Genomic DNA, 15,652 nt, shown 5'->3' on the forward strand with positions numbered 1-15,652 from the left:
CTCCCCCCCCTTCTCCCCCCCACAACACCCCCCCCCCCCCCCCCCCCTCGGCAGTGTCAATTTCAGCGGCCAGCTGATTGTTTCAGTGAGGCAGCTTCCCTCTCTGGATCAACGTGAGCCGGCCCGCTGAAATTGACACTGCCGCTGCTCTCTCCCTCCAATCCAACTTTTAAGTTTTAATGTTTCTGATTGGAGGGGAGAGCAGCCGGCAGTGTCAATTTCAGCGGACGGCTCACTTTGATCCGGAGAGGGAAACTGCTCTCACTGAAACAATCAGCTGGCCGCTGAAATTGACACTGCCCGCTGCTCTCTCCCTCTAATCAGAAACATTAAAACTTAAAAGTTGGATTGGAGGGAGAGAGCAGCCGGCAGTGTCAATTTCAGCGGCGGGCTGATTATTTCAGTGAGAGCAGCTTCCTTCTCCCGAGCCGGCCGCTGAAATTGACACAACTGACAGTTGGGGTCCATCAGCCCCCCCGCGGTATATCGCGAACCGCGGTATTGCGGAGCGCGGTATAACGGGGGACTACTGTATAATCCTAACCGTATGACGTTTCCTCGTATGACAGTCCCACTCCCTCCATAGCAAGAACATCCTTCCTCAGATAAGGACACCAAAACTGCACACACTGCCCACCAATGCATCCTTTGTTTTATGCATAAAACATCCCTATTCCCATACTCAAATCCTCTCGCTATGAAGGCCAACACACCATTGGCCTTCTTTACTGCCTGCTGTACCTGCACGCTGACTTTCAGCGACTGATAACATGAGGACACCAAGGTCTCGCTGAGTATCCGCCTCTCTCAATTTACACCCATTCAAATAATAATCTGCCTTCCTATTTTTGCTACCGAAGTTGTTAACTTCACATTTATCCACAAATTTACTGCATCTGCCATGCATGTGCCCACTCACTCAGCCTGCCCTAATCCAGCTGAAGCATCTCTGCATCCTCCTCACAGCTCACCCTCCCACCCAACTTGGTAACGCTGCAGATTTGGGGTTCATACATTTATGTCCCTCGCCCAAATCATTAATGTATATTTTTAGAAATTTAGAATACCCAATTATTTTTTTCCAATTAAGGGGCAATTTAGCGTGGCCAGGGCAGCACGGTGGCGCAGTGGGTTAGCCCTGCGGCCTCACGGCGCTGAGGTCCCAGGTTCGATCCTGGCTCTGGGTCACTGTCCGTGTGGAGTTTGCACATTCTCCCTGTGTTTGCGTGGGTTTCGCTCCCACAACCCAAAAAAAGATGTGTAGGGTAGGTGGATTGGCCACGCTAAATTGCCTCTTAATTGGAAAAATGAATTGGGTATTCTAAATTTTAAAAAAAATTTAGCGTGGCCAATCTACCTAACCTGCACATCTTTGGGTTGTGGGGGGTGAAACCCACACAGACATGGAGAGAATGTGCAAACTCCACACAGATAGTAACCCGGGCCCGGGATCGAATCCGGGTCCTCAGCGCCTGAGGCAGCAGTGCTAACCACTGCGCCTCCGTGCTGCCCGAAATCATGAATATATAATGTGAACAGTTCATGTCCGAGCACAGACCCCTGCGGCACCCCACTAGTCACTGCCTGTCAATTGGAAAAAGACCCATTTATTCCAACTTTTTGCAGCCTGCCTGCTAACCAGCTTCCTATCCATCTGGAGACACTACCTGCAATCCCATGCACTTTAATTTATATGGTAATCTGCTGTGTGAGACCTTGTCAAAAGCCTTCTGAAAGTCTAAATTAACCACATCCACCGGTTCTCTCTGGTCAACTTTACTAGTTACATCTTCAAAGAATTCTAGATTTCTCAAGCATGATATCCCTTTCGTAAATCCATGCTGACTATGTCTGATTACGCCACTGCTTTCCAAATGCTGTGCTATGAAATACTTGATAATAGATCCAGCAACTTCCCTACTACCGACGTTAGGCTCACTGGTCTATAGTTCCCTGTTTTCTCTCTGCCTCCCATTTTGAATAGCGGGGTTACATTCACTGCCTTCCAATCTGTAGGAACCATTCCAGAGTCCAAAGAATTGTGCAAAAATGACCATCAATGCATCCATTATTTCTTGTTCCGGGGATATGCACACCTTTTTTGTGCCAGATATCTAAGTGAGACATGCCAGTTGTACAGATTATGCCTACTAAAGTTATCAAGTCACCGATGGGATACTTGCGGTGAATTTAATATTTCAATTGTTCATGCGATGCGGCGACTCCTGCCAATCGCAAAGTACCCTTGAAGGTGGTGGTAAGAGGGCAGCACGGTGGCACAGTGGTTAGCATTGCTGCCTACGGCGCTGAGGACCCGGGTTCAAATCCCGGCCCTGGGTCACTGTCTGTGAGGAGTTTGCACATTCTCCCCGTGTCTGCGTGGGTTTCACCCCCACAACCCAAAAGATGTGCAGGTTAGGTGGATTGGCCACGCTAAATTGCCCCTTAATTGGAAAAAATAACTGGGTACTCAATTTATAAAAAAAAAAAGAAGGTGGTGGTAAGCTGCCGTCTTACACCGTTGAAAGTTTGGCAGTTTACCACGGCTGAGAACCGAGAGACTTGCACGACAGAGATCAGACCAGACGAGAATGACAGAGTTCTTTCCCTGAAGGACATCAGTGAAACGGATGGGTTTTTACGACAATGTGCTGATTCAGTGGTCCTATTTGCCGACGTTACTCCAGATTTAATTAAGGGAATTAAGTTCCCCAGCTGCCACGATGGGATTTGAACCCATTTCTCCAGATCACCAATCCAAGCTCCACTCCTGGAACAAAATTCCACCTGACCATCCCCGACCTTTTTGAGTGCGATCCCAACATGTTTGTGATGGGAAACTTGTACAAGAGTAGCTTTGATGAAATATGGGATTTACTGCTCACTGCTACAAGTGGAAAAGTTTGGACAGTTGTGCTACATTTAATACATTTTTAATAATCCTTTAATTTCTCAATAGACTATAGAAGTATAGAGGGTTTTTTTTAACTCCAGCACCAGCCTTAATTTTCTGCTTTTTACCTTGCTCTTTGCAAGCTTTAATATCGACACAAACAACTTTTGAACCCTGACCTAATTATTCCTTGAATTAAAGTTGCCAACTGTGATTAAATGTATTCCTGGAGATTTCATCACCTGATTTGCCGGTTATTAGTCACCCACCCTTGTGACAGTCTTTCTACATCAATTGGAATGCTGGATTACTCATTCTCCTTCTTGACTGTTGGCCGTTTTCTATCATTTTTACATCTGGTAAAATGAAATGGTCCAGAGGTGGCACAGTGGTTAGCACTGCTGCTTCACGGTGCCAAGAACCCGGGTTCGATCCCGGCCCCAGCTCACTGTCCGAGTGGAGTTTGCATATTCTCCCCGTGTCTGCGCGCAGGGTAGGTGGATTGGCTGCGCTAAATTGCCCTTAACTGGGAATAAAAAAGAATTGGGTACTCTAAATTTTTTTTTTAAGTGAAATGGTCCCAGAAAATGACTAAACAATGTTTTTAAAAAAAAAATGTACCTATGTTTGTTTATTTTTCTCTCCCGTGAGACACCGAGGAATTATGGATAAATACTTTCAGGTCCATGGGACAGAGAGGGAGCAGGGGGTGAGGCTAGTTGGATAGACATGATGTGGAGATGCCGGCGTTGGACTGGGGTGAGCACAGTAAGAAGTCTTACACCAGGTAAAGTCCAACAGGTTTGATTCAAACACGAGCTTTCGGAGCACAGCTCCTCGATTCACCTGAGGAAGGAGCTGCGCTCCGAAAGCTCGTGTTTGAATCAAACCTGTTGGACTTTAACCTGGTGTTGTAAGACTTCTTACTGTAGTTGGATAGAGGCAGCACGAACAATGACCCTACTGCCTCATTCCGTGGCATCTCCTATGGTTCTCTTCCCAGTGCTTCCCCTCACTGCTAAATTATCAAAGTCTTTCCAAGAACAGGTAGCGAGGAAACAGTTTCCACTGGCAGGAGGAGGTCGCTAATAGGGAGGCTTCGAAGACAATGAGGCAGAAGGATAGATCGGAATTTGTTGTTTTTTTTTGTGAAACGCAATCGAGTTGTTGTGGTGTGGGAGGCGTTGCCTGAAAGGGCAGTAGATGCAGATTCCATAGAGACATTGAAAAGCGAATTGGATAACCACTGGAAGGGGGATTGTACCTGTCGGGGGGGATAAAGAGCAATGGGGAGTGATGGTGGGTTGACTCTCTGAAAGAGGCAGTACAGGCACGGTGAATTAAACCGTACAGGAGGAGGCCAAATGATTGAGATGAACTGAATGCCCAATTCGCTAATTTCAAAACAGCAGGATCTGAGGAGAGAGAAACAGAATTTCGAGTCCGTGTGAATCATATTCGACTCGAAACGCTAGCTCTGTTCTCTCTCAAGATGCTGTGTCTATCCAGCATTTATTTTTTGTTCTTATTTCCGATTTCCAGCATCCACAGTGTTTTGCATTTTATTTTCACACATGATTTCCTCAGCCGCATTGGTGTCCGATTTTCTTTTTTTTAAACGCCTGAAGCGCCCAGTGAAGAAGTGGAATTGAGGGGTGAACGAGGCATCTGTCCCGGCCATTGCTGTGAAGCGGATGTGTCGGCAAATTGAAAATCTATTTCCTTTTTTTTTATAAAATAAAAATTTGCCATCTTCCCTTGGGCACAAGTAAATTAACTTTACTAACGATCTGAACTTCTTTGTTTTTCTACAATTGCTACGCTGTGTTGTGGGGGGAGGGAGTACGGAAAGAGTTTGATACAACACAACAACTTGCATTGCGCATTTACCAATGTCCAAATCCACTTCACAAGAGCATTATTGGTCAAATTTGACAGTGAGCCATTGGAGGAGAGATGGGACCGTTGACTAGAAGCTTGGTCAAAGAGGTTGGTTTTAATCATCATCTTGAAGGACGGAAGTGAGGTGAAGGAAGGAATATTTAGGAAGGAAGGTTTCAGAAGGGAGTTGCAGAGCTTGGTGGGTCCTAGGCAACCGACGACACGTCTGCCAATGGCGGAGTGATTAAACCTGAGGGAATACACATAAATGAGGAGGGGTGAACAGCAAGTCATCATGGTACATGTTGGTATTGACAACTGATTTTTTTTTTAAAAAGGAAGGAGGTCTTAAAAGCAGAATATAGGGAATTAGGAAGAGAGTTGAGAAGTCGGACCTCCAAGGTAGTGATCTCAGGATTACTAATAGTGCTACGTGCTAGTCAGAGTACAAATAGGATAAATCGGATTAATACGTGGCTGACTAGATGGTGTGAGGGGGGTTTCACATTCCTGGGGCATTGGAACTGGTTCTGGGGAGGTGGGACTGATACAGACTGGATGGGTTACACCTGGGCAGTACCGGGGGGGGGGGGGGGGGTACACCTGGGCAGTACGGAGGGGGGGGGGGGTATTTGCTAGAGTGGCTGGGAAGAACTTAAACTAAAGTGGCAGGAGGATGAGAACCTGTGCAAGGAGTCAGAGGAGGACAGAGTAAGCTCAAAAACAGACGACAGAAAGGGGAATAAGAAAAGTGAGAAATATTGGGCCACAGTGAGAAATATTGGGAGTGAGACGAGGAATGTTCAAAGGACAAGTTTAAAACCTTTGTGCCTTTACGCACAGAGCATTCGCAATAAGCGGATTAACTACTTGGTGCAAATAGACTTAACGGGTATGATATAATCGCGATTACGGAGAAATGGCTGCAGGGTGACCAGGGATGGGAACTGAACTTCCAGAGGCATTCAGTATTTAGGAAGGACAGACGAAAAGGAAAAAACAATGGAGTGGCACTGCTGGTTAAAAGAGGAAATTAACACAATAGTGAGGAAGGGTATTAGCTCCAACAGTGTGGCACCTGTAACGGTAGAGCTGAGAAACACCAAGGGCCGAAAAACATTAGTAAGTGTTGTATATAGATCCTCAAAGTGTGGTGGTGATGTTGGGAATGGCATTAAACAGGAAATTAGACATGCATGCGAGAAAGGGACATCTGAAATTATGGGTGATTTAATCTGCATATAGATGGTCAAATCTAATTAGTAACAATACGATAGAGGAGGAATTCCTGGAGTGTATGCGGGATGGGTTTTCTGGACCAATATGTTGAGGAACCAACTGGAGAACGGGCCATCTTAGACTGGGTATTTTGTAATCAGAATGGAATCATTGACAATCTGGCTGTGCAAGACCCCTTGGGGATGAGTGACCATAATATGATGGAATTTTTTTATCAAAGTGGAGAGTGAAGTAGTTGATTCTGAGACTAGGGCCCTGAAACGTAATAAAGGAAACTAGGATGGTATGAGGCGAGAGTTGGCTATGATAAATTGGGGAATGCCACTTAAAGGGATCACAGTGGATAGGCAATGGCAAACATTAAAGGAGCGCATGGAGGAACGGCAAAAATTGTTTATTCCTCTCTGGCACAAAAGTCAAATGGGACAGTTGACCAATCCATGGTTTACAAGGGAAATTAGAGATAGTTTTCAATCCAAGGAAGAAGCATACAAATTGGCCAAGAAAAACAACAGGTCAGAGGATTGGGAGCAATTTAGAATTCAGCAAAGAAGGACCAAGGGATTTATTAAGAAGGGGAAAATAGAGTATGAGAGGAAGCTTGCAGGAAACAGAAAACTGACTGTAAAATTTTCTAAAAGTACATGAGGAGAAAAAGATTGGTGAAGACAAATGTCACTCCCGTATAGTCAGAAACAAGAGAATGTATCATAGGGAACAAAGAAATGGCTGAGCAACAAAACACATACTTTGGTTCTATCTTCACAAATGATCAAATCCCAGAAATGTCGGGGAACAGAGGTTTAGTGAGAGGGAGAAACTGAAGGAGATCAATATTAGTAGAAAAATGGTGTTGGGGAAATTGATGGGATTGAAGGCTGTTAAATCCCCAGGGCCTGAGAATCTACATCCCAGAGTACTTAAAGAAGTGGATCTAGAAATAATGTATTCATTGCTGGTCACCTTCCAGGATTCTATAGACTCTGGAACAGTTCCTGCAGATTGGAGGGTAGCTAATGCCACTCCCAATATTCAAAAAGGGAGATAGAGAGAAAACGGGATAAATTCAGACCAGTCAGCCTGATGTCAGTCGTGGGAGAAATTCTAGAATCCATTATCAAAGATTTTATAGCAGAGCACTTGGAAATCAGTGGCAGGATCGGACAGAGTCAGCATGGATTTATGAAGAGGAAATCAGGCTTGACAAATCTACTGGAGTTCTTTGAGGATGTAACTAGTAGAGTTGATAAGGGGGAGCCAGTGGATGTGGTATATTTAGTCTTTCAGAAGGCTTTTGACAAATAAGAGATTAGTGTTTAAAATTAAAGTGCATGGGGTTAGGGGTAGTGTATTGAGATGGATACAAAACTGGCTGGCAGACAGGAAACAAACAGTAGGAATTAACGGGTCTTTTTCAAATAGCATGCAGTGATTAATGGGGTACCACAGGGATCGGTGCGGGGACCCCAGCTATTCACAATATATATTCAGGATTTAGAGGAGGGAACAAAATGCAATAGGCGGGATTCTCCGACCCTACGCGCCGGAATCGCGCCCAGCAGAGAATAGACGTTCATGCTGGAAATCAGGTGCGACAGTCGGAGGCCGTTGGAACAGTCCCCCATGGTGATTTTCCGCGGTCGACCGGCGGAACTCACGCCGGTGTGGTTTACACGTACCACCCGGCGGGAGCTGGGGTCTGCGGCCGCGGTGGCGGTCCTGGCGGGGGGGGGGGTGTATCTGACTCCTGGGGGGGGCCTCAGCGGTGGCTTGGCCCACGATCGGGGGCCACCAATCAGCAGGCCATCACGATCTGGGAGGGACCTACCTTACTCCGCGTGGGCCCGCTGTGTGGCTCCGCCATGTCGGCGATGCCCGCGCCGATGTGGGCTGCCGCGCGCCTGCACGGACCCGCTTGCGGCATGCACGGCCGTGGGGTCTGGACAGCAGGGCCCCTCCGGCAGCCAGAGCTGTGGGCCGCATGACGGGGCTCTGCTAGCTCCCTGGAAAACAAATCACCCAGACCTTCGAGGAAAAGGTCTGGAGTGATTCCCGCCTGTTTTCTGGGAAAATCCCGCCAGATTTGCAGATCACACAAAGTTGGGTGGGAGGGTGAGCTGTGAGGAGGATGCAGAGATCCCTCAGTGTGATTGGGGCAAGTTGAGTGAGCGGGCAAATGAATGGGAGGTGCAGTATAATTTGGATAAATGCGAGGTTATCCACTTTGGTAGCACAAACGGGAAGGTAGATTATTATCTGAATGGCCATAAATTAGGAGAGGGGAATGTGCAGCGAGACCTGGGTGTCCTTGTACGCCAGCATTGAAGGCAAGTGTGCAGGTGCAGCAGGCGGTAAAGAGGGCAAATGGTATGTTGGCCTTCATTACAAAAGGGTTTGAGTTGAGGAGCAGGGGTGTCTTTCTGCAATTATACACGGCCTTGGTGAGGCCAAACCTGGAATATGGTGTGCAGTTTGATCTCCTTATCTGAGGAAGGATGTCCTTGCTGTGGAGGGAGTGCAGTGAAGGTTTATCAGACTGATTCCTGGGATGGCAGGACTGACTTAGAAAGAGAGATTGAATCGGTTAGGTTTGTATTCGCTGGACTTCAGGAGAATGAGGGGGATCTCGTAGAAACCTATAAAATTTTAACAGGACTGGAAAGGGTAGATGCAGGAAGGACGTTCCTGATGGTGGGGGGTGGGTGTCCAGAACCAGGAGTCACAGTCTGAGGATACGGGGTAGACCATTTAGAACAGAGATGAGGAGAAATGTCTTCACCCAGAGGTGAGCTAGTGGAATTTATAACCACAGGAAGTAGTTGTGGCCAAAACATTGTGCCTTCAAGAAGCAGTTAGATAGAGCACTTGGGGTGAAAGGGATCAAAGGATATGGGATGAAAGAGGGATTAGGCTATTGAGTTAGATGATCAGCCATGGTCATCATGAATCGCGAACAGGCTCGAAGGGCCAAATGTTCGTCTCCTGCTCCTATTTTTTTATGTTTGAGATAATTGTGATGAAATAGGTCAAAATATGATCTCAATGGCCCTATTATTGAGAAGCAGCTGGGCACACACTTTATTTCCTTGGAGATGGGAAATCAAAGGTAAAGAGTTTAGCTGTGCTCCAGTTCCTGATGGCTAAATGAAGGGTGGCTTTGGCTTCAAAAACCTGGCAGTCTGTTCCAGATGGAGGTGAAGAAGGATTGTGATGAATGTTCCCCGTAAACAGTGTCAGAAAATCTTTGCAACCCTTAATGCCCGATAAGAAATGTCCTTGAATGAAGCCGCTTCAAAGTGGTTTATTTGCCTTTATTCAGCCTTCTAAATCGCACACAAATTTCATCCAATAGAATATGGCCTTCGTTTGGGCAGTCAGATTTTCATTAAGGAGATGACGGGAAGCGGCTTGGCAGCAAAGGATGGAAACTTGGAAGAAGGTGATATAGTCCTGAAGGCAAGTTTAATTTTTTTTTTTTTAATTTTTTTTTTAAAAAAATAATTTTTATTGAGAAATTTTGATTTTATACAACAATAACGCACCTTAGTAAAATACCGAAAATAACAATAATATTAACAATCATATACATTCGCCCCATCCCCATGAACAACCCAGCATTTTAACAACAACTCAAATTAACACACTATAAAGTTACAGAATAAACACTACAATAATGCACCCCCCCCCCCCCCCCCCCCCTCCTCCCCCCCCCCCCGGGTTGCTGCTGCTATTGACCCAGTTACCTATCTCTGAGCCAGGAAGTCCAGAAAAGGCTGCCATCGTTTATAGAACCCTTGTATTGATCCTCTCAGGGCAAATTTGACCTTTTCCAATTTTATAAATCCCGCCATGTCACTGATCCAGGTCTCCACGCTTGGGGGCCTTGCATCCTTCCATTGTAACAGAATCCTTCGACGGGCTACTAGGGACGCAAAGGCCAGGACACCGGCCTCTTTCGCCTCCTGTACTCCCGGCTCTACCGCAACTCCAAAAATCGCGAGTCCCCACCCTGGTTTGACCCTGGATCCAACCACCCTCGACACCGTCCCCGCCACCCCCTTCCAGAATTCTTCCAGTGCTGGGCATGCCCAGAACATATGGGCGTGGTTCGCAGGACTCCAAGTTTAATTTTTTATTCGTTTAATGAATGATTTAATTTACACCTTGCAGAATCTGAATAGCGTAGAATTGTGCAACATAGAAATGGACCATTTAGCCCAACTGGTCCACGCCAATATTTATGCTGCACACAGGCCTCCTCGTACCCCTCTTCATCTCATCCTATTAACATAGCCTTCCAATCCTTCCTCCCTCCCTCATGTTTATCGAGATTCCTCTTAAAATGATCCATACTAGTTGTCTCCAGCACTCCGGTGTGGGACCTCATTGACAGCCACCACCGCCAACACTTGGCTATGGCCTGGGATGCGACTAAGCCTTGGAGGGTGTCGAACCGGCAGCAGCCACCATCTCCCGGGGATGTTGCTGTCCAGTAGACTTGGCAGCCTCTGGCCAGCAGTCCTCAGCAGGCAGAACTTCCGTCACTGGAGTCCTTGATCCTGAGCAAATGCCGAATATTTGTCATGCCTCCCTGAAAGGAGGTGGCGCTGGGTTCGTCAGCAGCGGCCGAGACCCCTGTCGCCCCCATTAAATGTCACCCAAAAGGGGCGACACAGTGGTTAGCACTGCTGCCTCACGGCGCCACGGACCCGCGTTTCATCCCAGCCCCGGGTCACCGACCGTGTGGAGTTTGCACCTTCTCCCCGTGTCTGCGGGGGTCTCACCCCCAAAGATGTGCAAGTCAGGCCGATTGGCCACGCTAAATTTCCCCTTAATTGGAAAAAAATACTTGGGTACTCTAAATTTATTTTTTTTAAACCCTGAGATTTCTTTTATCTTTCAGGGGATGTGGGCGTGGCTAGGATGGTCAGCATTTGTTGCCCATCCCTAATTGTCAGTTCAAGGTCAACCCCATTGCTGTGGGTCTGGAGTAATATGTAGGCCAGACCAGTAAGGACGGCAGATTTCCTGCCCTAAACCACGTGGCATTTAATTCAAATTTCACCATCTGCTGTAGTGGGATTCGAACCCTGGTTCTGTAGATTACGAGTTCAGCAACAATACCACTGTGCCACTACTGAGGCAACTAAAATAGGCTTTCTACCAGGACGGATGAGAAATTGTCTCCCTTCTAGGCTGGAGAGAGTGATTCATTGGCACTGTAGTATTGGTTATCAGGTTATTCGGCAGCCATTTAATTCCCAGCTCTACCTTTCTGCCACGAGTTGGTATTGGACAATTAATGTGCAAATCATAGAATTTACAGTGCAGAAGGAGGCCATTCGGCCCATCGAGTCTGCACCGGCTCCTGGAAAGAGCACTCTACCCAGGGTTAACACCTCCACCCTATCCCCATAACCCAGAAACCCCACCCAACACTAAGGGCAATTTTGGACACTAAGGGCAATTTATCATGGCCAATCCACCTAACCTGCACATCTTTGGACTGTGGGAGGAAACCGGAGCACCCGGAGGAAACCCACGCACACACGGGGAGGACGTGCAGACTCCGCACAGACAGTGACCCACGCCGGAATCGAACCTGGGACCCTGGAGCTGTGAAGCAATTGTGCTATCCACAATGCTACCGTGCTGACCGCTAAGTTCTCAAAGTTGTGTGATTGATGTTGTTAACTGTTCCAAAATTATCCAACATTTATCAAATACACCAGGTGATCAGCTTCATTTATTTTTTCTTGTTTCTTTAGATCAATGGCACAGTGACTGAAAACATGTCTCTGGCGGATGCTCGGAAATTAATTGAGAGGTCACGAGGCAAGCTTCAGCTTGTTGTCCAAAGAGACAGCAAACAAACATTGATCAGCATCCCAGCCATGGACGACAGTGATTCCGATCCTGGAGGTGAGGCGGCTCTATCTGTACAAGTGGCACCAAGTCTCATTCGCCCATCGCCCTCCTGCGCTCGCCCATCTGCGCAGGCTCCCAGTTCAGCAATGCAATTACTTTGAGAATTGCACCTATGGATTCTAATCCCGCCTTTTGTCCTTCATAAACCTGAGCTTGTTTCCAAATCTCTGCTGCCCATGTTCAAACTCTCTTACCAACTCCTGTTCTCATAAGACGTAGGAGTGGAACGAGGCCACGAGGCCCATAATCAAAGAGTAAGGGATTGCCCATTTAAGACCGAGATAAGGAGGAGGGTATAGGCCACTCGGCCCATTGAGTCTGCTCTACCATTCGATGAGGTCTTGACTGATTTGATATACTCCTCAACTGCACTTTCCTGCCTCCTTACTGATTAAAAATCTGTCTACCTCAGACTTGAGCACACTTAACGACCCAGCCTCTACAGCTCTCTGCGGGAAATAATTCCACAGATTTACTACCATCCTCCTTTTCTCTGTTTTAAATGAGCAATCCCAAACTCTGAGATTATGCTCTCTGGCCCTCGACTCTCCCACAAGGGGAAACAGCCTCTCTGCATCTACTCTGTCAAACCCCCTGACAATCCGATATGTCTCAATAAGGTCGCCTCGCATTCTTCTAAACTCCAATGAGTACAGGCCCAACCTACTCAACCTCTCCTCATAAGAAGGATCCCTCCATACCCGGGATCAACCCGGTGAACCTTCTCTGGACTGCTCCAGTGACGGGGGCCAAAACTGTTCACAGTATTCTAGGTGTGGTCTAACTGGTGCCTTGTATAGTTTCATCAAGATTTCCCTGTTTTTGTACATCATTCCCTTTGAAATGAAGGCCAACATTCCATTTACAGGGCAGCACGGTGGCCTAGTGGTTAGCACAACCGCCTCACGGCGCTGAGGTCCCAGGTTCGATTCCGGCTCTGGGTCACTGTCTGTATGGAGTTTGCACATTCTCCCCGTGTCTGCGTGGGTTTCGCCCCCACAACCCAAAAATGTGCAGAGTAGGTGGATTGGCCACGCTAAATTGCCCCTTAATTGGAAAAAATAATTGGGTAATCTAAATTTATAAAAGAAAAAACATTCCATTTACCTTCCCTATTACCTGCTGAACTTGCATGTTAGCATTTTGTGATTTATGCACGAGGACCCCCAGATCCCTCTGTGCTGCAGCTTTCTGCATTCTCTCTCCATTTAAATAATATTCAGCTCCTTTATTCTTCCTACCAAAGGTAACTTCACATTTTCCTACATTATATTCCATCTGCCAAGTCTTTTGCCCACTCGTCTAACCTGTCTGTATCCCTCTGTGGACTCTATTATCCCCACCACTTGCCTTCCCACCTATTTATGTCATCTGCAAACTTGGCAATGGTGCATTCGCTTTCCTCATCCAAGTCATCTATATATATATTGTAAATAATTGCGGGCCCAGCATGGATTCCTGTGGCTCTCCACTAGGTACAGGTTGCCATCCTGAAAATGCCGCTCTTATCCCAACCCTCAGTTAACCAATTCCCTATCCATGCTAATATACTATCCCCAATACCATGGGCTACTATCTTATTAAGTAACCTTTTGTGTGCTACCATATCGAACGCTTTTTGGAAATACGTAAATTACATCTGCTGGCTCCCCTTTATCTATACTGCTCGAATTCTAATAAGTTTGCCGGGCATGATTTCCCTTCATGAAGCCTTGCTGACTCTGCTTGATTACATTGTATTTCTAAATGCTCTGCTTCTTGCAACCTTTATAATGAACTCTAATATTTTCCAATTACTGAAGATTAGCTAACTGGACTATAGTTTCCTGTGTTTTTTGTCTCCCTCCCTTTTTGAATAAGGATGTTACATCAGCAGTTTTCCAATCCTTCTGGGGCTTTTCCAGAATTTAAGAATTCTTGGAAGATTACTCGTAGTCCATCCACTATCTCTGTAGCTCCTTTGTTTAATTTCCTAGGATGCAACCCATCATGTCCAGGGGACGGACCTATTGGCCGTTAGCCCCGTTACTTGCCCTAGTACTTTTACTTCTAGTGATTGTTATTATATTTATGTCCCATTGCCCGCTGCTGCCTATTCATTATTTATTTTTGGAATGTTATTAATGTCTTCCACCGTGAAGACTAACGCAAAGTATTTCTTTAACTCCTCTGCCATTCTCTGTTATTATTTCACCAGTCTCATTCTCTAAGGGGCCTTTGTTCACTTTGGCCTTTTTAAAAGTATGTTTAAAGAGACTCTTGCTGTCTGTTTTTATATTACTTACTCGTTTGCCCTCATTGTTTATCTCTTCCCTCTTTATTATTATGGTCAACTTTTGTTGGTTTTTAAAACTTTTCCAATCCTCCGATTTACCACTATTCCTTGCCACATTATATTTTTTTCTCTTTCAGTTGAATACTATCTGAACTTGGTTAACCATGTTGATTTATTCCCTACCCTGCACATCTTTGGGTTGTGGGGGTGAAACCCACGCAGACACGGGGAGAATGTGCAAACTCCACACGGACAGTGACACAGAACCGGGATCGAACCCGGTTCCTTGGCGCCGTGGAGCAACAGTGCTAACCACTGCGCCACCGTGCCGCCCCATGGACCCCTAATTAGTTTTAACAACGGGAATTCTTTTTTTATTAAACATGAAAAGTTGCATTATGATACAATCCGCCTGTTGGTGGCTGTGCCTTCGGGAGTACCAAGGCTGTAAACGTTGGAATTCACTCCCTAAAACTCTCTCTCGTCTTTAAGAAGCTCCTTTAAAACTGTCCTTTTGAATAAGTATTTGGTTACTTTTTCTTTAGTTTTGTACATATTATTTATCTATGCAATTGATTTCCTATCGAATTTACAATTCAATGTTCATCTGATGAAAAACCTCCTCATTATTTCTGCATTGATGTAAACAATGTAATTTTAAAAAAACAAACATTTTTTGGGAATACTTTTATTGGTGTTTTCCAGTTTAACAAAGTAACAGCTCATGTGTATCTGGTATTTATATTTTAGTATTTCCAGTGCTTTCAAAATGCCTGCTCTAATGCTTCCAACGCTTTGCTTAAATTTGGGTTCTGTTTCTGATTATCCATACCCAGGGCTTGAAGAATCATTGAATTTACAGTGCAGATGGAGGCCATTTGGCCCATCGAGTCTGCACCGGCCCTTGGAAAGAGCACTTTACCTCAGCCCACACCTCCATCCTATCCCCGTAATCCAGTAACTCCACTAACCTAACCTTTTTTAGACACTAAGGGGCAATTTAGCATGGCCAGTCCACCTAACCTGCACATCTTTGGACTTGTGGGAGGAAACCGGAGCACCCGGAGGAAACGCACGCAGACACGAGGAGAACGTGCAGACTCCACGCAGACAGTGACCCAAGCCAGAATTGAACCCGTGCTGTGAAGCAACTGTGCTAACCACTGTGCAACCGTGCCGCCGAAGAGCAGTACACTGCTCTGAGTAGAGTCAATAGATAATTACAACCGAACAATTAAACAGCACAGTAAACTGTCCTAATATCGCTTTGTGGCTTTGCGCCAAACTTTGTTTGATACCAATCTGTGAAACATGTTGGGAATTTTAAAGGTTAAAGGTGCTGGGTTGAGTGTGAGGTTGAAGGTCGAGGCGAAGTCGCTTGCCTTCACATTTGTCCCTGATATCATCTTTGGGAGGGAGGGCCACGGGTGGGGGGG

General features: G+C 46.1%; 1 protein-coding gene across 1 annotated transcript in view; it reads left to right on the forward strand.

Annotated features, from left to right (window-relative positions):
- LOC119970602 (tight junction protein ZO-2-like) overlaps nt 1–15,652 on the forward strand; it is a 103,989-nt gene that overhangs the window by 28,514 nt on the left and 59,823 nt on the right. Inside the window, exons 5-7 of the mRNA XM_038805490.1 lie at nt 5,618–5,666; nt 9,366–9,469; nt 11,782–11,935. Coding sequence (XP_038661418.1) covers nt 5,618–5,666; nt 9,366–9,469; nt 11,782–11,935 — 307 coding nt within the window. The remainder of the gene's footprint in view (nt 1–5,617; nt 5,667–9,365; nt 9,470–11,781; nt 11,936–15,652) is intronic.

This window comes from Scyliorhinus canicula, chromosome 8, assembly GCF_902713615.1.
Source record: "Scyliorhinus canicula chromosome 8, sScyCan1.1, whole genome shotgun sequence".
NCBI lineage: Eukaryota > Metazoa > Chordata > Chondrichthyes > Carcharhiniformes > Scyliorhinidae > Scyliorhinus > Scyliorhinus canicula.